The following is a 24,924-nucleotide window of genomic DNA, read 5'->3' as shown; positions in this document are numbered from 1 at the left end:
GAAAATACGTTATGTACCAGCAGAACCTCATCCTAGGATCCACAGATCTCATGTCGGTCTCCATGCTTGCATGTGTGTCCTCGCCGAGTAGGACGGCGGTCCTGCAGCCTGCAGCTGTGTTGGCACCTCGGCTGTATTTTCGATCAGCTGTAGCAGCATATGCGAGGGCCCCAGGAGTAGCGTGACCCCCGCTGTGACATCAATCACTGGCCAATGACAAGCTGGGTGACGGCAACAGCATGACTCCAAGGCCACGTTGCTGCTACACTCTGTCATGAGCCACCAGTGGCTCTGGGAGCTATTTGCTCAAGCATTCGATCAGGCCTCCCATGGCCCAGTTAGGTAACTGTTTTAGAGTGACACACACACACACACACACACATACACACATACAGGCTTTTAGGACATTCCCACCATGCTGTGCAAGCTGGATGATCAATAAAAAACTGACTCTAGTGTAGCTCTCCAGTGCAATTTGCAGGGAGGTGGATGGGAAGAGCAGGGCTTTCTGAGACATGATGCCATTCCGGAGCGGCCAACACAGGGCCCGAGTTGGAAGCCAGTCCCGGCAGAAGCGATGGATCGATGCAGCACAGTGCCTGTCCTGTGATTGAAGGATGCTCCGAATGACGCCGTCATCCCATGATCACAGCCTTTAGGCAGGTTGTAAACATGCCAGTCCCCTGCAGTGTTAACTCGTATACTTTACCCATGACAAATGTTGCTGAGCGCTGGTGACAGGTGAGATTTTTATGCGATGTGAAGGCAGATTTTCAAATTACATGCAACTGATCCACCGTCCTTCATAGTGCACTCACGGCAAGTGGCATGGGTGGCTCCCATAATCCCCTCCTAACCATCACCTTCATAGCCTGCGCACGTCTCCGCATATGGCCGTCTCCTTCAAATTGCCCCTGGCCAAGCCCACAACCTCGTCACTTTTTTTTTTAACACTGCATTAAAAATCCAATACATTGCAGCACTGCAAGGTATGGCACGCGTTGACGCCCCCGTTGGCCAACCGATGACACATAGACCTGCTGACCATCCGGGCATTTGGTGTCCTTGAGAACTCCACTCTCTCGGAAAAACAACACTTTACATGGTCAAGTTTGTCACTTCAGGGCATCCATCCTGTTTTTCGAGGACGCGGTAGGCCGCATCTTTCGTATTGGTGCCTTTCACTCTTTGCAAATGACCGTCTGTGGTGTTGAAGAAATAAAATATTAGTCAATCATCTGAGCGGCTGACTTATTTTGAGAAGAACAGAAAAAAGAGAGAGATTTACAGCAGTTATTCCAGGTCTGCTTCACAGATTGCTGCACTGATTTCTGGGAACAGAGGCAGGGGTTTGCATGCTTTCGTAAAGAGAAAGAATGAAGAAATTTGGTTCAGCTCGGTAGATCAAGTCAAGCAAACAGTGTCATTGTGCTTTCTTTTTATGTCTTAGGTAAATATATTATTTTGCACATATTTTCAACTAGATTCAGCGCTTTCTGGCAATACTTAAAAGGTACAAGTGCATCAGGCAGGGAGGATGGATGAGGCAGGAACAATCCGTACAATCCACACACATTAAATTCATCAATGGCCAACAAAACAATCATTTACACCATCGGTTGCCAAAGTACAACTTCACAAGGTCACATTTTGTCTCAAAACTAAATTCTAGATTACCATTTACAGACATCACAAGGTCACAATTAGTGTCATAAATCGATATCTAACAAATTACTCAAAACTAAAGATTCTAACAAGCCAGATGGAGGGTGTTATAAAGTTTTGGAATAAGAACTTTAAAGGGGGTTTTAGAACATGTGTAAAGAGTCTTGGGAGGTTAGTAGACAACTATTGACAGAACCTTGGTTTTAAGTGGAACAGACAACTTTAAATCATGCTCCTGTAGGGTCTACAGGGCTGGACAAGACGAGCAGGGCTCATTAATGGCTTGATTGACAAGCTAAGATGGTGTACATTTCATTGATGAGGCCAGACCTGTGGTACCCTCAGAAGCTGCCCCAGATCAGTTTCAGATTCTTAGCCAGTTCCTAGCAACTGACAGACTTCTTTTCCCGGATCTTTGGCCCTGCAGAGTGGAAAGTGCTTGAAGGTAATTTGCACTTTGTTCCATTCTTTTCAGATGTGATTAGTGTATTCATTGATTGGTTTTGATGAACAGCTTTGGCTAATTACATGTACGTAACGATTTTTTTAATACCAGATCGTTACGTACAGACCCACATCAAACTGCATTATGAAATGCACCCTGTTCCAAAATGGCGTGCTGTGGCGCATTGGTCATGTTTTGCATGTCATCTGTGTCAGCAACAGCTAACAATGTATGTTAATGTTAAGAGGCTAAAGGGTTATTTCGCTTACCTGAATGTAGCATAGATCTGATGATGATCTATCAATCTATTTCTCTCTCTCTATATATATATATATATATATATCTATCTATATATCTATCTATCTATCTAGATAGATAGATAGATAGATAGATCATCCATCAAATCTTTGCTATATATATATATATATATATGTATGTATGTATGTATGTGTGTATATATAAATATATGGCCTTTTAAAAGTTTTATTTCAAGAGTTTGACAAACAAAAGAAAGAAATGACTAAACACCAGACTAAAGCAGTAAAGCAGACTAAAGCAGTAAAGCAGTTCTCAGCGCAGTGCAGTGCGCTGAGAACTGTAAAGGTCTGCAGAGTAGGGAGTCTTGTTAAGAATCGGGGCTACATACCACGCAGCACAATGGCTATGCAGCTATTCCAGCCATGTCGGTATTTAAATCAAAGCTGCGAGGGCTTGCTGTGGCACTGAATCAGGTGAGGAGGGGTGGTGGGGCATTCAGGGTGGGTTTTGAAATATGGCTGGGCAAGCGTATGTTATCTTTTTGCCCCGGCGTGTCGTCAGTCTCAGGCCAGAGCTGGCACGAGCTCAAAGCGATGCTGAGAAACGGGATCCATATGGTGGCACTATAAAGCCTCGCACCTCCGCCTGTATCGAAGATCTTCGCTCACCTGCTTGCTCCAACCTCTATTCTCTGGAGGCGTAGACAGTTGGTGACTGGGGCTGGAAAAGTCGTGAGGTTGTGGGTCAGTTTGCTTTCGCTTCTAAATTTTCTTCATGGGGGTTACATGCATCAAAAGAAGGAGAAATTGTTCATTTGTGAAGTGTGCAAATTTCTTCTCTGATCTCCAGGGAGGTCCTGCCAGACCTGATTTGAGATGAAGGTGTTATGCCATGTGGCTCTCCTGCTGCTGCTGGGAGAGATCTCCTGCCAGGGCAACCGCAATGCCGGCACAAAGCAAGGTGTGAAAGCACCGAAAAAGTCCGGGAACCAGGGTGGAGATGCCACCCATGAAGATGAAGCCTCGCAGCAGACGGCGGCAAGTACAAAACCTGCCGACGAGATGAAGCTGCACCTGCTTAAAAATGCACAGGTCACCTGCAACGATGGGACATCAGCAGGGTAAGAAGTGTTTCAAAATGTTCCAAAGGTGGACAAACTGATTCATTTTCAGATTCAATTAATATCAGTTACTTTACTTTACTACTTTACATTACTTCACAAATAACCACTGAGTTCGTTTAAAGGGATTTATTAACTGTGCATGCTTATAATCTAGGATTCATGAAGGAAATTGGCTGATGGAAATTGTTATTAATGCTAACAATAGAAATGCATACCTAACCCTGTCAATTTTCATTTGTCCGGCCCAGGTTTTACCTAAAGGAGTTCAAAGGAAGTCGTAAATGGCTGATATTTTTGGAGGGTGAGTAGTCCAGTCTGGACCTGTTGTTATGTTGGGGGAAGTTCAGTCATGTTTTGACTGCTGGTGGCCAGTCTGTCCACTTGAAAGTCAACTGGCACTTCTACACCAGTTGAACAGAGAAAATCTTTCCATCTTCAAAAAACATGAATAGGGTGAACAGCTGTAGGGTGAAAAGGGTGGCCAGAACAATAATGTTCTGCATTTTCATTGTCAGTAAATAAAATTTACACATAGAGGTGCTGCCTTGGCAATGGTGGTAGTGGTAGTGGGGTGGTAGTAGCCTAGTGGGTAACACACTCGCCTATGAACCAGAAGACCCGGGTTCAAATCCTGCTTACTACCATTGTGTCCCTGAGCAAGACACTTAACCCTAAGTTGCTCCAGGGGGACTGTCCCCTGTAACTACTGGTTGTAAGTCACTCTGGATAAGGGCGTCTGATAAATGCCGTAAATGTAAATGCAATGTTTCCACACATTTTCCAACAGAAACTAAAACTTGCCCCATAAAAATTCAGTAAAGCCATGAATTTCTAAAATATGTAACTCACTCGCATGAGCATCATTTTGAAATTTGTGGTTATATGAAATCTTTTCAGTGTCTTTTGTACGACAGGTGGATTTCTTTCTTGTTAGGTGAATGGAGCAGGTGGAACGATGTAATCATCAGCTTTGTTAGCGGGGTACCCGGTGTGTGTGGATGCAGGGCTAATTTTAGTGCCTTATTTTTAGGTGGCTGGTGCTGCTATAACAAAGAGAGCTGTGATTCCAGATACAAAAATATCCCAAGACTGATGAGCTCAGCCGACTGGCCTCAGACTCGCAAAGGTTGGCTGTCTGAAGGAAATAGTACAAGAAAATACCGGGATAATGGCCTCTAGCAAACTAGTCTGTTTTGAATTTTACAGGGACGGGAATTCTGTCTACACAAGTGGAAGAAAATCCTCACTGGTACAATGCCAACACTGTGTGAGTCTTACTCCAGCAAGTGTTACTGAAACGTCCTGTAAATGTGGGAATTGATGGATTTACCAGAGCATTTGTGTATCCTGTGCCCAGCTTTGTGCCATATTGCTCCAGTGATGTGTGGAGTGGCACCAAGGCCAAGCCGAAAGAGAAGGGAAAAGACACAGGTAGATCCCAGAGTGACATTCTGCTATGCCACCATGAATTAGCACAGAAGCTGCAATGACCATAGCTGCTCCCTTCATGTGTTGCAGTTGAATACGCCTTCCTGGGTTCGTTGATTGTACGGGAGGTCGTCAAGGACCTGGCACTCAAAGGACTTAAGCAAGCAAAAGTTGTAATGCTAGCTGGAACAAGGTAAGCATCTGACCTCTGATGCTGGGCAGTAATGGCTGTTCAGGGCATCCAAACATGCAGTTAAGCTAACAGAACCTGTTCTGCATGGGCACTATCAGGTACATCGATTGCTCATGGTAGCCATTAGCCTATGCCCTGTTTAAACCTATAACCAGCGTAGGACCATGATCAATCGGCCCATGTCCAATCTATCTCTTGTCCCTTCGATGTTAGCAGATTCACTCATTTTAACCTGGTTGCTAGTAACCCAGAGTACCCTTGCATTCACGCTGAAAGCATTCCTGGGATAGCAGGGTCACAAAGCCAAGTTGGACAATGTAGGTTGACGCTTTCAACTTGGCCATAACTCTAGTTGGACCTCTAGAATGACAGGACAATAAAGCAGATTTTCCATGTGAGGGTAAAGGAACAACACTTATAGCAAGAATGCCCTAACTGTCAAGGCATATTTAGTCCTTTGCAAACCTTTTCCAGTGCCCCACCCTTCATGGAATGGTAAGATCACACCCCGGTAGCTGTATATCCACACACAGTGACATAATATTTGCAGGTGAGAGCAGACATAGCTTCATGAATGCATTCTATGTTAACAATATTTTTCTTAGAGCCAGTGCCCTAAAAATGGACCATTCTGTGTCAGGGAACTGCATGCTACAGGCACGTTCAGCATTTCTAGGGCTTCCACTTGGTGGCATTTTTAGAACTTGTATGTCAGAAGGTTCTGCTTGCAGTGCAGGGGGAACTGGTGTTTTGCTGAACATTGAGAAGGTGTCGAGCCAACTGGAGCAACTTGGAGCTGAGGCCCAGGTTCGAGGCCTGGTCGATTCGGGTTGGTTCCTGGAAAGCAAGCAGCAGAAGGCACACGAGTGCCCAGATGGAGTCTTATGCTCTCCTGTTGATGCTCTAAAGAAGGGTCTCAGGTAGCGAAACAACAGTAGAAATGTAAAAATCTTGTGATCAGTGTACTTGATGACTAGCCCCCTGCCACCTGCTTATGCCCTTTATGTCTTTTAGATTATGGAATGGAAATATCCCGGAGAAGTGTAAACAGCAGTACAAGAGGGGTGAGGAATGGCAGTGCTTCTTCGGACACAAAATCTACTCGTCTTTAACCTGTGAGTTTCTCGTCCTCCTTTTACTTTCTTTCTTCGAGCCACAGGAGCCATAAATTTGGTCTTGTTTTTTCTCTTGCCCCAGCTCCTCTGTTCGTAGTGCAATGGCTTTTTGATGAGGAGCAGCTACGGGTGGAGAACATCTACATCGGAGGTCAGACGCTTTCTGAACAACAGTGGACCTACATGCAGAACTTGGGCAAAGAAATCAAGAATTCCTTGAAGGATGTCACGTGAGTCTCCTCAGCTGTCAATTTTGGAAGGCAGGAGGTCTGTCCATGAAAACCCAGTTTGTATGAGTCTTTTACTTCTGACTGAAGCACATGTCCTGTGCCTTTCAGGGCTGTGTTCGCACCCTCCTGCCTGTCACACACATTGATCACCAAAAGGTAAGGACATGTGAGACGCTCACCCCCGCTCCAGAAATGCAGATTAACAAGCCCCCTGCCGTGGGCTGCTCCATCCCTCCTGGATGAGCTCATGCTGCTCTTTCTGTACGCTCATCCATCACGGTGCATTCTGAATGTCAGCGAATGCCAATTCGCACTTTCACAAAACCATCTGACCGGTCCCACCCCCCCTTACCCACTAAAGGGCGGTATGACTGGGGATGAGGTCATACATGGGGGCAGCTGGGGTATGCTGAAGATATTGATTTATGGTGTTTTGTCATCTGAAGCTGGCAGCTGATCAGCTGAATCACAGTTTGTCCTTTTATTTTTTTTGTCTTGTTGCAGTAACTGGATGGACTTCCAGGTGAAGAGCACCTCCCTCTCACGGGCCCTGCAGTGTTGGGACAAGAGCCTTGAGGCCAACAAGAACAACAAGACGCCTGTCAAGGGCTGTCCTTTCCACTTGATTGACAACTGTCAGTCACCCCAGTGCAATCCCACCTGCCCACCGCTGGTGGACCAAGCAACGAAACAGGAACTTACCTTGCTCCAAGTGCTGGCCAGCATGGGCCTGGATCTCACAAAGATCAGCCTGGAGGTGAAACGCGATGGTGGCCCTGCCACCAGCAATGGGGGGTAAAAAGCTACTTTCAGAGACAGTCATCCGTTTAGCTCTCCAGATATGATTCGGATTACAGTATGGCACCTTGTGCCTCCTCAGCATTCCACAGTGCTCCAGCATAACATCCTGACTAGTGGCTACAACGCCACCATGTTCTCAAAACATGAATGGTTCATGGAATAGTGCTGAGGTACCTATTGCTAACCATCACTCAGTAATCTCATACAACCATTGATGCTGCTCCATTATCCAAGTCCAGTTCTAAACTTTGTGACGTATACATGCAAAAACTGTCTCTGCGTATATTGTCTGTCTTTATGTTTTAATTAGATGCAATGTGGTAAGTGATTTGAACCTTTGTAAGATCTCATATGACTTGGCCGTGATCCTGCAGATATTAACAAGATCCCACCTAACTTTCATATAATTCTACAGAACGTTTCTGCAATCACTAAGTCACATTTGTAAGATTTGTTAGACTTTTTTATTTTCATTAACCATTGTTGTTTTTTCTCCCTCCAAGTCCCTCCCCAGGTTTGTTAGAAAGATGTAACTGTGTTGATGAGATGCTGTTGTACTTTATTTGCCATGACATGTGCAGACTTTCTGCAAGTGGTCTGCCATAAATGTAAATGTAAATGATCTATTCACAAGAGTCTGTCTAGCATTGCAAAAGGTTTATGAAAGTACAATGTGATGTCAGGAAGACAGTTACGCAAGGTCCAAGTTATTTGAAAATATGCATGCCATGGCGAGGTTAGTGAATGTATTTTGGTATTGTTAAAATGACATTTTTGAAAAATAATTGAGGGAAATATTATTAATGACAAGCTCAAAATGCTGAGCAACAAAAAGCAAGGTATTTGAACTACATAACTAGCTAAATGTTGAATCTTGAATATTTATCATGTATGTTGAATAACAATAAACTGCTTAAAAGTGTAATCCTGTATTTTCATGAATGCCATTTATTGCCATTATTTAAAGATATATCAAATTTGAGTCTTAAGTGCAATACACATTTTGTTCAATTGGTTGCATACATAATCTATTATATAGTTGCCTGGTCGATAATAATGCAACAAACTTTCTTGATTTCTGTCATCCATATATTGAGATTTTTAATAATTTGTTTCAAGTTTTAATAACAGCACTCACTATGGGCCTGACAGATTTTAGAAAGTGTTTGATGCAGCTAGGTCTAGGTCACAACAAAATACAACAAAGGTTCTAGATGTAATTTTGTCATGAAATATGACACAAACTCATTCACAAACTGTCTAACAAATGGCAAAAGTTTTGACTAGGTTTTTTAATATAACTTTGTATGGTGATGGATAAAAAAACTGTCACACAATATGGGAAGCGGGGTCCGTAGAAAAAAGGTCTAGGTCAACAAGGTCAGTCCATCCGTTGGGGTGCGCAGGAGAGAAGACCGGAGACAGGCAAGAAGACAGCAACAGGGTATCACACAAGAGCAGACAGGGGCAAGGTGAGAGCCAATAATCCATGAGGCAAAAAGGGTCAGCAACAAGGAAGCGTCAATACAAACAGGCAAAAGCAACAAGGGAAAAGGCTTAGAAGCAAAAAAGGGACAAGTCCACATTTATGAGTAAGCGTTGTATGATCTGGCTGCTGGGTCTTTATGCCGGGTGTTGTCAGTTCTCTCAAGTCCTTCCGGGTTGGTGCTTCTGGGAGCAAACATGCCCCCAGTTATACAAGCAGGCTACCCCAACCACACAGCTTCTGTACTGACAAGTGGGTGATTCTACAGAAACTGTGCACGCAATGAGCTTGCAGTTTATAGACCACGTTGAGGCCTTCCTCTTCCGGGTCGGCGACCCCGTGTGTGGTCGTGCACCCTCTGTGGGCCTGGTGGAGGAACCGCATCCCTGATACTTGTCCTTTGTTCTGGAACAGCATGTCTTCTTGCCCGGTACTCTCTTTACCTTTCTGCTGCTGTTTTTACCATCACTATATTGGATCAAACCATAAATTTTTTTATTGGGGGTGGTGGTGGTTTAGTTACAGGGTTGAATTAAACCCTGCGAGGGATTGAGAAAAATTTCCCTTAAAGTCAACCCCTTTTCCAAAGAAAATATATGGCAAGGGGTTAGCAGTATTTATTTTAGTTATTATTATTTATATTATTATTTTTTATTATTTAATTTTCTCTAGTTCTTGACAAGTCTATAAGAAAGAAGGAAAGTGGATGTTCATTTTTCATATTAAATGTAAAAAAATAAAGTATTTTTCTTGACTGAAATAATGAATTGCGCACAGTTGTTTATAGTTCTCTACAAATCTATGCCTGTTGCTTTGCATAAACATGTAAATATGAAGACTGTCATGAAGACTGACAGGGTCTTTCAGTAAACATTGCTGTATTTGCATTGTTCGGCATGTAGTAGGAGTGTAGTTTCATTTTATTTCGAATGAAAAAATACATATATGCAGATTTCATTTTGAACATAATTATGCATTGTTAACAAAAACAATTTATTTGTCACTCAGTCGTAGATAGATGTCTGACATTTGAAACGAACTAAGACAAAAAAAATCGCTTCTCAAATTGGCCGTTTTTGGTGTTTTAATCCTGTATTCCACTTTGGCGCTGATAGACGTTCATTGGGGTAAACGGAGCGCCGCCCCTCCCAAGATGGCGGCTCTTTGACGCATTCGCTCCCGTAGACGCCCCATTCAGCGCGCCATCTAGTGTGTATGTATCTATGGTGTTTATCTATGTAGAGCGTCTACGCCTGACACCGCCGTACGAAGACGCCACGCCAGTGACGCAACGACCCGAGATTTCAGCGCCACCTAGCGGCTGCTGTCTGGCAAAATGATTCTTTTTTCACGTTTATGAATTTATTATTTCATCAATGAGTGCGATGCGGTGTACCTGTGCTATTTCTGCAAACTAAACGAAAAGTTTACATCGTTCATGTACAAAAATAAAGACGTATTTTGTTATTATCATAGACACGTGTTATTTTTCAGCGTCACGTTAAGAGATTATATATGACTGTAAAAGACAAAAAAAATATTATTTGTCCTGTATTATAGATTATTCTTCTATCCGTGGTATGACCCAGTATGATTACTTTATTATTTCGTCTTTCTTTGTATTGACGGCGTCATACTCTGTATGACGGTAGAAACACATCAGGTGTCGGGTTTCTACTTCCTGGCGTGCGTCGCACAATGGAGGACGAGAGGAGCGCCGACGTCCCGGATCAGGTACTGCGTTAGAATAAAAGGACGTGGCGATGGCGGCAGTGCAGGAGTAACGCTGGCTGTGTGGTGCTGGTGGCGCAGGGTTCGGACGCGTGTGCGCGCCTGGAGGAGCTCCTGCAGCCGTGGGGAGCGGCGCTGCTGTCCCTGGACCGGCTGCTGCTGTGGCGGAGGAAGCTGCTGCATCCCGCCGCGCTGGTGGCCTCCAGCTCGGCCTTCTTTCTGTACGTGCGCCGAAACGACGCGTCTTTTTATTCTTCACGGAGCCACAGATTCCATTTTTTCACTAGTGTTCATATAATCAGTTTACAAGCATGGTAATCGTAATAATTGCCATGTGTACTAATTTTATAAATTAAATCACAATTATAAATGTTGGTTAGCCTAATGTAGACGTACATGCTTTGGTACATTTTGTTCAGAAGAAGTTGTCACATTGTTGTAGCAACATTGATGAATGACAAATGCCAATTACATTGAAAATGGATTAATTGTCCCCTGTTTAATGTTAGTTTAGTAATGCAGGATTTGTTCATGTATAAGCTGTCACTCGTTGTAGATCTTCTCATGTGTCATCATTATCTGCCCGACTATAGTTGTAAAACAAAATTGCACCAGGCACTTGCTACCAAGTTTTTTTTCAAAGAGGCAGCTCAAGCTGGCTTGTAAATTGCTGAACTAATAATTTCAGGTTTAGATTTGAAGGAATCCTTAGTTTTGGCTTTCGCTGTCTTATAGTCAAAAATAAGTGCTTTCGCAGAGCTTAAGTCCCCCCACTAGTTTCTCCACTGTGGCCACAGGTTCTTGTATTTGGATGAAGAGCATCTTGACCTGTTTGATATTTGTAAGCCTGTATCACGTCACCCCTCAGTCAGTTATGGTTGTAACCCCAGTTCTCTGATGGAGATGAGTGAAACATCTCACTATGCGATGCGCCCCTTCATGCCTTCAGGCTTGGCCGGATGGGGCACCCGCTTCCTCTTAATAAAGCTCCTCCGCGTCCATCTGGTCCCTCATTCTAGAAACCAGCTCTTCCTTTCGGATCGCAATCAGGGTATTTTGGTGAGAAGCGGCATTACAACCGTAACCAGTCATTCTCTTTTGGTCGATTTGTTCAACATTTCACTATAGGATATAGAAAGCGCTCCGATTGGTAGGCCAGTAACCGGTAGGGCCAATGGCATGTACACATAAGGCACGCTTCACGAAGACACGCCCAGGACTGCATGCGCCAGAGTAAGAGCAGTATAAGGGCTCGTCCAACTAGCTGAGGAACACACTAATCCGCTTGGCTGTAACCAGCGCAAGAAGCAGGGATGTCTTATAGCACAATGTTCTCAGCTCTGCCTCTGCCAGAGGCTCAAAAGGAGGCTCACACATAGCCTCCAACACCAGTGACAAACTACACAAGTGGCTTGGTGATCAGATGCAGACATCTGACCCCCTTCATAAGTGACCAAACTGACGCCGCAAGCTGAAATCTCTGCCAAGTACACCTTAATAGTAGAATTTCAGTGGTGCTCTAGCGGTTAAGGGAGCGGCCCATAATCAGAAGGTTGACGATTTGAATCCCAATCCGCCAAGATGCCACTGAGCAAAGCACCGCCCCACACACTCCTCCCCGGGCGCCTGTCATGGCTGCCCACTGCTCATCAAGGGTGATGGGTTAAATGCAGAGGACACATTTCACTGTGTGCACTGTGTGCTGTGCTCCTGTGTTTCACATGACAATCACAAGAATAAGCCTTGCCTTGCTCCAGTAGTTCCTGTTAAAAGGAGAGAACTGCTGAAATAGGACACTGATAGGACATGAGCTGACATCCAACACAACACTCTCCACTTCAGGTCGTACAGTGGACAGTGCCCTGGCACTCTGAATAGAGCCAGTCACGTTATGTAGCAGGCCAGACGAGGTCAGATTAAACCTCTCATGGGCAAGGCCCACAAAGCCCAGATTTCCAGACGAGGATTAAAAATCTGCCCCATCGCAAAAAAACTGCAGGTAGTACCTTTATTAAGGTTGACACAGGGGGGTAATTTGCGAGCGAACCTATTGTGCTTGTGACAGCATCTGAAACATGTTTTCTGGGGTTGATGTGGAGAAGGGCAAAGAAAACATTGCGGGGGATAAGCAGGGAGGCCGAGGTACAGAGAATCCATCAAACATGCCCTACTCAGCGCCCTTCACATGAGTCAGGCCGACCAAATTCTCCCCCTACCCTGCGGGGTAGCTCAAGGTGCGTGTTCGGGGTTAAAAGATGCTCTCTCCATGGGTTGGACCTGGTCCGGAATCTGGTGAGATCCTCTGTGCGATCAGAAAAGATGGGGAGATTCTTTCTTACCAGCTGCTGCCGCTTCAGGTCCTACTAATCCTGCTGATTACGGGGCTGCTTCCTTAACCTCTAGGCCACCACTGCCTTGCGGTGATGGGTGCTCGACCTTCTTATTAGAGACCTTCCATTGAAGCTTCAATGGTGTCAGGATTGACAAAGGTGAAAAAGGACAATCAGCTGTAATCTGAAAATGAAAGATAAGTATAAGACCAGAGTGGTTCGATGCCCGGTGGACGAGTGGTGGCTGTTAAATCGAAGCTCCAAACTCATGGACGTAGGAACTCACATGAGCTCAGAAGAGATCCGCAGGTGAAGAGGTGAAGAATGAGGGACCGAATGGGCACAGAGGGACCGAATGGGCAACAGCGCCTTTTAACTGCACTCTGATTGGGCACAGGTGATGTCTCCAGCTGCAGCCAATCCTGACAGAGCCCCCCTCCAAGGGCTATGTCCTCGGAGCCCCAGCAGTACCATCAGCGGAGGAGGCGGGGCGGGCGGCGGCAACCACAGGAAGTGCAGAGACAGGACATATTGGAAACAATGATTTATTATTAACCCCCGGAAGGCGTGACTGGATTGGGATTCACCGAATAGCCATGCAAGGGGCATGCCCCATATTGAAATGTCAAGCGAATCGACCGAAAGAGAACCTCTGGTTATTATTTTCATGGCCCGGCGTTGAATCCCTTCTGGAGCAGCAATGTCATTTTTCAGCCAAGGCATGGGTCAGGAACCATTTTGACTGGAAGAGCCATGAACACTACATATTTTGAAATATAATTCCTTGAGAGCCATTCAATATGTTTAAATACAAGTAAATGTGTGCATATTATGTAAGACAGAGTACAATACGTCTCTGAATTCTTTTTAATAACGTTGTTATGCTGTTTCTAACCAATGATGTGTCTCCGTACTTCTTACTATTAATGTGACTTCTGGTGCTGCATGGTTTTGCTGATGGATTTGTAGTCTGGTTGATACGTGTTGAGACATGACCGAAATTCAAATTCAAATTTTATTTGTCACATACATAGTCATACACTGTATGAAATGCAGTGAACTGCTTTTTGCAACTGCCACAGACCACAGTATTGCAAATGATGCAAGTGTACAAAGAACCAATATGCAAATATTGCAAACATAACCAAATATTACACTTTTATGTCTTTAACATAAAATATGTGTAACTGGTAGGGTGAAGGTGTGCAAATGAGTGAAGGACAATATTTAAAGAAAAGAGCCCTAAAAAAAAAGAGCAGTAAAGTAGAAAGCGCGAAAATCGGTTGGTCTGAATGTTGGTCTGCGAGAGAGACTGCTCAAATGTGTACGTAGAGCCAAACATGGCCAGTACAGCCATACTCACACGCTGTGACAGGAAGCGCGTTCCAAGTTTTGACAATCGGCTGGTCCGCAGGTTGAAGTTTTTTCATTTCTCCCCACTTTTGTTTGCTTGCCAACTCTGCTTGCTGTCGTGCAAGTCTTTCCAAATCTTCATTTATTGACTTAAACTTATTCACCAACATGTCTGAGGCTTTCAGGTCAGCAACTTGTGTGATGGAGACACTGAGGATGTAACTCAGGTTGGCGCTGTCCACTTGTGTGGATGGGTGATGAACTTGAAAAGACAAGTGCACTCATCACAAAATTCTCCAAAGCACGCTTTGAATGCCTGCAGGAGATCAGATGTGAAGCCCTCTAACTGCTAAATATCAAGATGCTGAGCAGGACCACTTGCTGTGCGTTTATCTTTCTAACTCTCCCAGTTTTTAAAGTGTAGTAAATGACCTGTTTCAATTTCATCGATGAAGAGTTCTAGCTTGTTTTCAAAAGCAAACACGGCATGCTTAAGTCATAAGACTGTATTTCCAACACACTGCATTTTCACATTGAGCTGGTACAGATGTTCAGTCATGTTTACAAGATAGTATAAGGGATCCACGCAGGATCCACTCGGTGTGGATGCTCGACGTTTTTCATTTCAAGAAAAGTTCATATTTCACTTTCAGACAAGCAAAGCACTTTCCCTCTTGACAACAAATGTACGTTGCTGTGCAGAAGCAGACCAGGATAATTATTCCCAACTTCATCCAGCAGTGTTTTAAACTGCAAATCATTTAAAGCTTGGGCAACAATAAACTTCACAAATGACCAGCGACATCACTTCTCCAAGAAAATAAAGGGGGGATCCATAACTAGCCCACAGACATGTGGTGATTGCCAGGAACAGTTGCCAGGTCCACAAAGAAGGTCAAGTTCACAAAAATGTCGCAGCTGCTGATGGGCTCAACAGCGCCTTTTAACTGCACTCTGATTGGGCACAGGTGATGTCTCCAGCTGCAGCCAATCCTGACAGAGCCCCCCTCCAAGGGCTATGTCCTCGGAGCCCCAGCAGTACCATCAGCGGAGGAGGCGGGGCGGGCGGCGGCAACCACAGGAAGTATGTGCAGAGACAGGACATATTGGAAACAATGATTTATTTAAACAATAATAACAATAACAATAATGAAACACAGCGTGATAGTGTGAGGTTTACCCGCTCTTCTCTCTCGTTTGTCTGTACAAACTGAGGGGAGGGAGTATGAGGGAGCACGGGGTGAACTGGTGCTCTCAATCTGCAATGTAGAGGGGAACATAAGAGGTCGCTGAACACTGAACAGAACTGTCTACCGGAGGAGGTGGGCTGGGCGGAGGCAACCACAGGGCTCCTGCCCTGCTGTGTCCTCCCCTTGGAAGACCTGGACCCTCTGGCTGGCTCCCAGATGTCGCCCCGCATGGTGGCCTCAGTCCTTCCAACCTGCACACAACGAACAGGGCCGACTCTTCCGGGTACATGTGGGCTCTGTCTCCACACGTCCCATTTGACGCATCCTGCGTCATTCCCTTCCCTGCGCAGGGAGGTGGTCCCGGACCCTCCGGCGTCCGCATACGGCACCCCTGGCTGGTGCCTTCTGCTGGCAGAGAGACCAGCTTCTGTCCCTGCACCACACTGCACGTCCCTGGTGCCAGTGTGGGGGCTTTGCCAGACCATCTGTCCAGCACCTTCTGCATCCATTGGGACAAGCAGGCCCTCTTCCTGCCTGTCCTACCTGGGTCCTCATGCCTTCCAGGGGGCTCTGTGGAGGCCCGCCCTCCTTACCGGCCTCCAATGGACCCAGCTTCATTGCTTCCCTACCCACCGTCCTCTCAGGAGGAGCCCCCAACCTGAACTGCACCCCCCCCCCCAAAAAGAAATTTGGGGGATCACCCCCCCTGGCTGGATTTAGGGGTACCTTGGGGCTCGTCCACCTCGTCCTGGACCAGCACAGTCAGGTCAGGAACTTCCTCCATGGGGTTCGACTCCACTGCTGGGTCACCATCTGGTGGACACAAAGAGGGGAAGTGAGGGCGAGATATGGACACCAAACATACACACACACACACACACACACAGAACAGAGGGTCGTTTGGTTCCTTCTCTGGGCTCTCCGGGACCTCCTCAGGGGGCACAGCCAGGATCACTGGACTGGCACTGGATGTGGTGGTGGGTCAGGGCTGGATCCCTGGCTCAGGCTCTGGCCAATTGAACTCTGCCCTCAGTCTCTCCAGGAAGTCCCGAATACCCATTCCAGTCTCTCCCCGCTGCCTAAAGTCTGCGCCCCAGCCACATGCTGACCCAGTCAGGCGCGTGAGGATGGTGGTGATCTTGTCCGCAGCTGAGAAGGAGGGAAGAGCAGCAAAGTACATGCCACAGGATTTTAAAAAGGGCTGGCATGTACCTGCTGCTCCGCAGAAGGGTCATGGGTATGTCCCACATGGGGCTGGGCGCGTTGCTGGAGATGGTGGTGGGTGTGTGGTGTGGAGTGCCTCTACAGCAGGCAGGAGCACTGGTGCTGCGCTGCTATTCTGCGGGGGAACATCTGGGCAGAGGGAAGGCACGTCTGTGACTGGAGCTGGAGAAGCGGATTCACCACAAAGCGGTCCCGGCAGCGCAGTTTCTGGCTGGTGACTTCCCGTCGCCCTCTTCCACCAGCTTACCCCCACTGTCTTCCTCCTCGCTGTCTGGTTCTCTCTTGCAGTCCTCATCGCACCCCCGGAAGTCACATGGGTAGTCACAGACCTTGCGATGGTCATGGATGGGTGCGGTGGCCGGAGCCATCCCCGCCCCAACCGCCAACCAATTCACGTCATCATCGCTCTCATCCGCCATGTCCTTCCAGTCCACGGGGATCCTTGCCCTCAGAGGGCAGAGTTCTTGGCCCGACATGGCAAAGATCGTGGGGGTTGCATCTTCTGTGCTCGCTGCCCACGTCACTCTCTTGCTGCCGCCAACATTCCAGGGGTTGACGCAACACCGTGCTGGTCCTTGCCACGACTCAAACCCCAATTCACCGGGATGAAACCACTCAACTAGTACGTGGGGGGTCCCGGTCCCGCCGCGTCTCGGCCAAAATCTCCCTGACCCCACGGGCAACCATCCAGCGCTCCCCGCTGGCGCCCGCAATCACCATGACTGGCTGCTTTCTTCAGCGTGGTTCGCATCCTCTGCCTTTTGTCTCTGCGCTTTTGGTTTGAGCTGCGACATTGTCACATCGGCGAGCTGACGAGGGAAGTAAGCACAGAGACAGGACATACTGATAACAATGATTTATTTAAATCAGTGAGATCCATAGTACGGCCACAACTCTGAATAGCGCCTCCTGAAGTGCACAGATTCAGGTCCGAGATCATGCAGATCTCCTCCCAGGTAGCTGGATTGGGGTTGCCAGGGTCCAGCTGCTTCCACAGCTCCTCGAGCAGTTCAGCTTGTTATGCCGTCCGGAGCGAGGTTACTGGTGAAAAGCGCAGATGACTTAAACATCTTTTTGTACATGTACAATCTTTTGTACAGGCGGTGAAGCACTCCGTTTTACCTTAGAGTAAAGGTCCTTGGAGTAAAGAATGAGACCCTCCTGGTCAGGTGGAGGTAATGAGCCTCCTATGCCTCGATCGTGGGGGGGGTTGGAGAAACAGAGTAGCCCTTGACAGGTACACGGTTGAAAAAAAGGTTATCCCAGGACCGTCTCACCCCAGTTACGCATGCAGGCACCATGGGAAGTGATTGGCTGCATGGGGGCAGGCGAGAAGGGAGTCTTTTTTTTCCATCATAAATAAGAGTGCGAGAAGGCCATTCTGGTGGACTACAGCAGCTGATATAGGGGAGGCAGGGCTCCCGGTGTGCAGCTGCCATTGGTGTCATTGGTGCTTCCATGATCAGTCACGCTGAGGGCATTCCCATAGTGAGATACTGAGCGAATGTTTGAAAGAAAACTCTGTTCTGTTCATTCCTGCGGAAAAGTTCGACACTCCTCCTCGTTTTTTTTTTTTTTTTAAGCCATCTACTTTAATAATATGGCTTCTGCTATTAGCTAGCTGACTACTTGTCTCCTATATTCTCTCCACCGCATGACAAGCAGTAGGAAAGAAATGGATTGAAATACAGGAGAACCTTACTATCATTTTTTATAAAAGATTTGTCTGTGAGCCAGATGCAGCCATCAAAAGAACACATCTGGCTCGCGAGCCAAAAGTTCCTGACCCCTGAACTAAGGTGACTAAACCTGGACACCATACTTTACATCTTACAAGGGAATAATATAATCTTAGCAGCTCATTCCTTCATTTAGAGTCCACAATTCTGGAGATATTATATCTTAAACATCCTCCTCAATTTCGATTCAAGATTCAGGATTCTTTATTTGTGCCAGTTTGCAAATCACTCCTGTTTAAAACATTGCAAAATTTTTTCTTCTAGGCTGCTGTATTATTTGGACCCCCCGGTTCTGACCGGAATCTCCTGTGCCGTTGTTGTATTATGCCTAGTCGACTACCTCATGCCCATCCTGGTCTCAGTCCTCTTTGGATCAAACAAATGGTAAGATACTGACTAGTTTTATTAGAATAGAGTAGGAGTAACACAGGTGGCACAATAAGCTGCAATAAAAAGGAAATAAAGAGCAAAAAACGTAAGAAATTACAAAAATGTTATATTGCTGTTTTAATCATAATTTTTGCAAAAGAAATGTGTACGTCTAGATTAAATGACCTGATTTATTACTGAGACCCGTGATTAAATAAAGTGCATCTCTGACCGGCAGCACCTGGTCACATGACCTTGTGACCAGCATAAACAGTGTAATACAGTGGAATGGTATTTAAAAAGATGCAGCATCTCTGGTGTCCCCTCAGATTGACAGCAGTTCATACAGGCCAAATAAAGGGCAGGGACAGCAGCCTGTCGATGTATAAAGTGTCTCCACTTTTCAGGAGCTCAGAACAGCAGCTGCGCTTTCATGAGATCTGCCTGAACCTCATCAGGATGTGTCGGTGCATGAAACACTGCTGGGACAGCCTCTCCAACTTTAAACACAGGAGACCGAAGACAGTGAGTCAAAATTCTCCTCCCCTAGAGGATTTGACCTAATTATTACACATATGGAGGAACCATAAGTGACATTTGCAGCCATTTTATGGGCTGTTTCTAAATGGCATGACAATTCTAAATGGATTCTAATGGCATAAATGGCTGTTCCAAAAATATTTTGTTTTCTTGGAATAGACCATGGCCAGTGACTCACTCAGCCAGTTCAAAATCAGCTGGAAATTAAAAAAGAAAAAAAATGTTACCATTGTGGTATGTTACAATAGTGTTCACTGACCGTGACACTACCAGACAGGTGGTCCATATCAGCGGCGCCTTAATATACCCACTTCAACCATGGAACATGGGTCCATCCGTTTCCACCATTATAAGGAAACAAGAATTTCTCATTAAACAAACATTGCTATTTAGTTTATATAATCAATCACTTTTGATAAAGTTAAGATTTTGGGTTGGAACTCATTTGTGTATTTCTCTAAGAAAAAAAAACTGTGTGTCCCTGAGAAAGACACTTAACCATAAGTTAACCAGGAGTAACTACTGATTGTAAGTCACTCTGGATAAGGTCGTCTGATTTTAATTGTATTCAGTCATTCCCATCTCCTGCTTTCTTTACTTGTATACCTTCATGTTATCGTCGTATTCAGACCACACCCACAACAAAACCATACACTTGCAAAAAGTTAGGCCAATTAATGTTATTAATAACATTCAATAACATGTAAATGTAAAACGAATGAATGAAGGTAATTTAGTTCATTCCACAAAACCGGTTAAAAGGGTTATCAAACAAGCATTGTTTCGTTAATTTCACTTAAAGTTTTTAGTGCAAAGTTATAGGGAGCCACTTTATCCTCTTTGAATAAGATAACAAATTAGAGGGCAGTGGAATGTGGAGGGCGGAGCTTCCCAGAATGCACTGGGGCAATAATAAAAAATTATAAATCAGGCGAAATCAAGGTTGTTCTGAAATTGAAGATGCCGATGTGCTCAGTTCTGGGGGATAAGGGGATGCATTATTTTTATGTGTTAGATTATTATTTGCAAAGTCTGCTAGCCACCGCCTAGAAGAAGACCATTTCTTTTAGTGACTTTCTGCATTTGAAACTTAGGGTTCATCTTGGCTCTGTAATAGAGTGAAACTCCTGAAATGAGAGATCATGCCTAATTAGAGTACAATTTACAGGCGTGATTATTCACTGCCAGCATCTGCTATAACAAATAAAGTATTAAAAGAACTGGAATACCAGAGTTGTAGTTTTATGGATTATTGCTATGTTATTATAACTTACATTATTTGATTTAGAACATTCTTTTAACATTAGAAACATTCTGAATGATCAACTAGTGAGTGCTAGTGCATTATGATCGCTGGCTACTTACTTGATGATAAGACAAATTGGAGAGCTGAGTTATTGTCAGGTCAGCCATAAACTGAATGTCTTCCTCCTCCTCCTGTCCTCCATCTCACTTTCACACATCACATGTCCACATTCTCCATTCCACATGATCTGAATTCATTTCTGTCAACCCCAATCTGTCTACAAACTTCATTCAATATTATTAACAAACAAGTTCAAGAGCTTCAGAAATATAATTATTCATTGTGTTCACATGATGTTAGAGCTAACAATTTATCTTAGAAACACTGTAACCATACCATTTTACTCGTTTAGAACTGTCTATCCTAGGGGTCAGCAACCTTAAACACTAAGAGCCATTTGAAGCCAGTTTCCACAAAAGAAAAAGCACATGGACCTGCAAATTCTTTTTCACATGTAAAATGAAGACTGTATATATTATGCACTACATTTATGCTGTGTATAAAAAGGTTGGCGTTGAGCTGCGGAAAGGGAATCATTGTGTGATACATACATTGAGTAATGAATCGACATCCCCTCGTCATCAGCACTCAATCCAACATATGTCATGGTGTGTAATTCTTGGTCAACAGATGTAAGGTGCTGTGAATACAGAAACAATGTGTTGAACTGAACATTTCTGCTTCACCATACAGTATTTTCTGACTGTGATCAGCACTCTGCTTCTTATGGCCTGGATAGGACAGCAGTTCCACAACCTCCTCTTGTCCTACTTCATTGGTGAGTAACATAATTAATATAAATAGGAGCATATGTTGTATAATTTATAATAAATGTCTTTCCTTTTAAACAGTCACCTTCATTTTGCTTCTTCCTGGAGTGTCGATGTTTGTGTCAAAATATACCAGAATGGTGACCGGGATCTTCAGACGAGGGAAGAAGAGCAACTGAAAGAATTGCCACAGAATCCACAATGTATTCATAAGAATGAGGCTAACGTTGCAAAAGAACAGATAAAACATCAGGGTCCATGCAATTTAATCACCTAACCTGTAGTAACTGTGAGTATTGCTGGCATAGTGAACACAATTCATTCTTGAACATTCTCTGTTATAATAAAATTTGGCTGGTTTAAATGTCCTAGAAGGAAACTTATGGTGGACTATTTTCAAACTGGAACTTGGAGCAGCATCGCATGCTATCTAGTGTAAAGGCCAAGGATATACATAAATAAGTAGATAAAACAAGAAAGAAGTGAATGGTCATTATCTGTCTTTTGAAGAAGAGAAACTATCTGCAGAAACATGGGAGGAGCCCATAACAATGGTTGTTCTTAATTCTGGATTACTTAAGCCTAAGGAAGTAGTCTGTAAACAGAAGTTTGCCGGTTCAAATCCTGAGCAGAGCAGAATAACCGTCCCCACACACTGCTCCCCGGGCACCTGTCATGGCTGCCCACTGCTCACCAAGGGTGATTGTTAAATACAGAGGACACATTTTGTTGTATCACCATTTGCTGTGCTGCAGTGTATCACACTTCACTTCACTTTCATGTGCAAACTTAATTAAAGATCGTTCTCTTGGTGACACGAATAATTAGCACATAGCATTGTGCCCATCGCCAGCTTGAAAACAGTGTCCCAGGTGTTGGATTTCCTACTCAGTAACTTTGAGAAAGTGTCTCAACCTTTAAATTCTCATTTTATGTACAGAGTAAATAGTGCATATACCTTCTCTCTGCTTTATATGAAAGTTGATTAGTGCATCATTTAATCAAGTCATTATTCACTCCAGCTTTGCACCACCACTAGTGCAATGCAAATATGTTGAATATTAACATATAGGACTAAGAATTTTAGCAGGTAAGCAAAGATGGGGGAAGCTATGTGGTTCTCCCCACTTTATTTCATTTCGCATGCTGAGGTACAAAAATGACCTCCCGCTTCTGTGATTGGTCACTTGTGGGAGTTAAAGTTCTCTTTGGAAGTATGTGAACCACTATTCAGAGACTGCGCGTGGCACTGACTGGCCTACTGGTGGTGCTATTGTTAAAGCTTTCACCTTGTGGGTTACAAAACTTTTTTTTTTTTTTAGATGATTTTTGACATTTGTTCAGTCACCAAGGTGTGACAATGTTTCTGAAGTATCTGGCATAATTAAACATGTATTTCATGATTTTTTGTTTGTTTCAATTCAATTCAGTTCGGTATGTGTTTTGTAGCCTAGTGAGTTACCACAAAGTATCAGGTTGAAACCCAACTTATTACCATTGTGTCCCTGTCTCCAGTCCCTTTAACTACTGATTGTAAGATGCTCTGGATAAAGGTTACTGCTAAATGCTGTAAAAGAAAAGAAAGAAAGAAATGAATGTAAAATGAGGAAAAACTTTTTTTATTGTATGCATTTTTATGACATTTAGCAAAAAAACACTAATAAGCCATGACATTAAAACCAGCAGCTTAATATCGAATAGGTCAAGGTCACTGGTTCTACTTGGGTAGACCATCAATATTGAAGATGTTCTGGCTCGGTCGTCCAGCATCATAACCTGGTTCTTGTCAGCATCACACAGATCCTCTCACTTCTCCGACACGTCAAGTTTTTACTTCCTGCCTCATATCCAGCCCTTGACAGGTTTCACATAATAACCAGGAAATCACTCATTCACCTCACCTGGCAGTGGGTTTCACTTTGGGCCTGATAATAAGGTTATGTTAAACATGCCATCAGAAGATGCCGAAGACTGGATAAAGCAGAACCGCTCCTAACCCAACAGCATTTAGGTGTGCCCAGCTAAAACCCCCTCCAGTCGGATTTACATTTAAGGCATTGAGGCAGTGGTGGCCTAGTGGTTAAGCAAGCGGCCCCGTAATCAGAAGGTTGCTGGTTCGAATCAGATCTGCCAAGGTACCCCTGAGGTGCCACTGAGCAAAGCACCGTCCCCACACACTGCTCCCCGGGCGTCTGTCATGGCTGCCCACTGCTCACTCAGGGTGATGGGTTAAATGCAGAGGACAAATTTCACTGTGTGCGCTGTGCTGCTGTGTATCATGTGTGACAATCACTTCACTTTCACTTTCATTTGGCAGACGCCCTTATCCAGAGCGACTTACAACATGCTTTCAAGTTACCATTGATGAAGTGGTCAGTTCTGGTTCACTAGGACCCCCAACTATGAATACAATCTTTCTATTCACTCTGTTACATAATACATAATTCAGACTATAAGAAGGTTACAAGTTAATCTAAATATTCTCTAAAGAGGAAGGTCTTGAGCTGCTGTTTGAAAGTGCTCAGTGAGTGAGCTGTTCTGACTTCAAGGGGGATTTCATTCCACCACCAAGGGGCCAAGATGGAGAAGAGTCTAGTTGAATTTTTTCCTTTTACATTCAGAGATGGAGGGACCAGGCGAGCAGTACTGGAGGCCTGCATCAGTATTTTGAATCTGATGCATGCAGCTACTGGGAGCCAGTGGAGGGAACGTAGCAGAGGGGTGGTGTGGATTTCAGTTTTGCACCACAGTACTGAGACTTTACTCCTCAGGGATACTGGAAATCCCACTGTTTTTCTTTTGCCTAATCTAAGGTTTGCATCTGAAATCATTTCATATGATTTATTCATGCCTTTCCTTTATTGGTTCTTCCCTAAATATATTTATTTGGCCCCCACTTTATTAGCCACCATGGAGATTCACTGTTATGCAAATGATAAGAGGATTATTATGTTGGTCGTATTGTTATGTTCTTTTCATTCGTTATTGATCTTCTCATGTCTTCGTCTCCAGTGGACCTTCCAGGATTCCATAGGCTAGGGGTAAATATATGGAACTCATGTTGTAAACATCTCTGATGCTTTGCCTGTGTTTGTTTCACCTTTCATAGCGACAAGATACTGAAATTCTCTTAACATTCTGTGTTCTGATGCACACCATTTTATTATTCCAGTCAATTGTTTTGGCCACCCACTCTGCCATTTGTTTGTTAGGAAACAATAATTTTCAGAATAAGATGAGGATAAGGTGAGTAAGCAAATATCGAATAAATTACCTCTACAAAATACCTTTTGACCTAGCAATCTAGAACCATTACATTCCCACTTAAGGCTAGGAGTGTTCATTACTAGGCTTGGGATTGATGTATTTTCACTAACACTAACTTTTTTCATATAGTAATTAATAGAATGAGGACAATGAGTGACGTGCTGGGTCATTCCACTTCACCATAGACTCACACCCCTGCATATACATGCATGCATCTGTATGCAGAAGCATTTTTGAAATGTTGTGTCTAAATAACACATGTATGTTTCCAAGGTAAGTGGGATTACAGATCTTAACCTCTGCATTTAACCAATCACCCTGAGTGAGCAGCGGCAGCCATGACAGGCGCCCACCCGGGGAG

General features: G+C 44.5%; 2 protein-coding genes across 3 annotated transcripts; both read left to right on the top strand.

Annotated features, from left to right (window-relative positions):
• The first annotated feature begins 1,094 nt into the window (after positions 1 to 1,094).
• notum2 (notum pectinacetylesterase 2) lies at positions 1,095 to 8,077 on the top strand. Of its 2 annotated transcripts, none has more exons than XM_028973819.1 (12): positions 1,095 to 1,152; positions 3,218 to 3,488; positions 3,740 to 3,792; positions 4,522 to 4,617; positions 4,698 to 4,758; positions 4,849 to 4,922; positions 5,010 to 5,112; positions 5,844 to 6,032; positions 6,127 to 6,227; positions 6,310 to 6,457; positions 6,566 to 6,613; positions 6,962 to 8,077. In XM_028973819.1, exons 2-12 carry the CDS (start codon positions 3,244 to 3,246, stop codon positions 7,254 to 7,256), a joined length of 1,413 nt encoding a protein of 470 aa, XP_028829652.1. In that variant the 5' UTR covers positions 1,095 to 1,152; positions 3,218 to 3,243; the 3' UTR covers positions 7,257 to 8,077. The 2 variants fall into 2 exon arrangements, with proteins under 2 accessions (XP_028829652.1, XP_028829651.1); XM_028973818.1 differs by lacking the exon at positions 1,095 to 1,152 and adding an exon at positions 3,032 to 3,111 and having other exon boundaries at positions 6,962 to 8,076.
• Positions 8,078 to 10,350: 2,273 nt separating this feature from the next.
• Positions 10,351 to 21,667, top strand: LOC114787172 (ADP-ribosylation factor-like protein 6-interacting protein 1). Its single transcript, XM_028975028.1, has 6 exons — positions 10,351 to 10,478; positions 10,557 to 10,696; positions 18,576 to 18,695; positions 19,088 to 19,205; positions 21,220 to 21,304; positions 21,378 to 21,667. Exons 1-6 carry the CDS (start codon positions 10,443 to 10,445, stop codon positions 21,473 to 21,475), a joined length of 597 nt encoding a protein of 198 aa, XP_028830861.1. The 5' UTR covers positions 10,351 to 10,442; the 3' UTR covers positions 21,476 to 21,667.
• The last annotated feature ends 3,257 nt before the right edge of the window (positions 21,668 to 24,924 follow it).

The sequence above is a fragment of the Denticeps clupeoides genome, chromosome 3 (genome assembly GCF_900700375.1).
Source record: "Denticeps clupeoides chromosome 3, fDenClu1.1, whole genome shotgun sequence".
In the NCBI taxonomy this organism is placed as follows: Eukaryota; Metazoa; Chordata; class Actinopteri; order Clupeiformes; family Denticipitidae; genus Denticeps; species Denticeps clupeoides.
The sequence above is the reverse complement of the archived record's forward strand: the minus strand, read 5'-3'. Positions and strand labels throughout refer to the sequence as shown.

Excerpts from the sequence above, each read along its gene's own strand:
- notum2 (XM_028973819.1), top strand. The coding sequence starts at position 3,244 with ATGAAGGTGTTATGCCATGTGGCTCTCCTGCTGCTGCTGGGAGAGATC. Across the intron at positions 4,618-4,697 it reads CTGGCCTCAGACTCGCAAAG|GGACGGGAATTCTGTCTACA; the intron begins GTTGGCTGTCTG and ends TGAATTTTACAG. Across the intron at positions 5,113-5,843 it reads GTAATGCTAGCTGGAACAAG|TGCAGGGGGAACTGGTGTTT; the intron begins GTAAGCATCTGA and ends TTCTGCTTGCAG.
- LOC114787172 (XM_028975028.1), top strand. The coding sequence starts at position 10,443 with ATGGAGGACGAGAGGAGCGCCGACGTCCCGGATCAG. Across the intron at positions 10,697-18,575 it reads TCCAGCTCGGCCTTCTTTCT|GCTGCTGTATTATTTGGACC; the intron begins GTACGTGCGCCG and ends TTTTTCTTCTAG. Across the intron at positions 21,305-21,377 it reads CCTCTTGTCCTACTTCATTG|TCACCTTCATTTTGCTTCTT; the intron begins GTGAGTAACATA and ends CCTTTTAAACAG.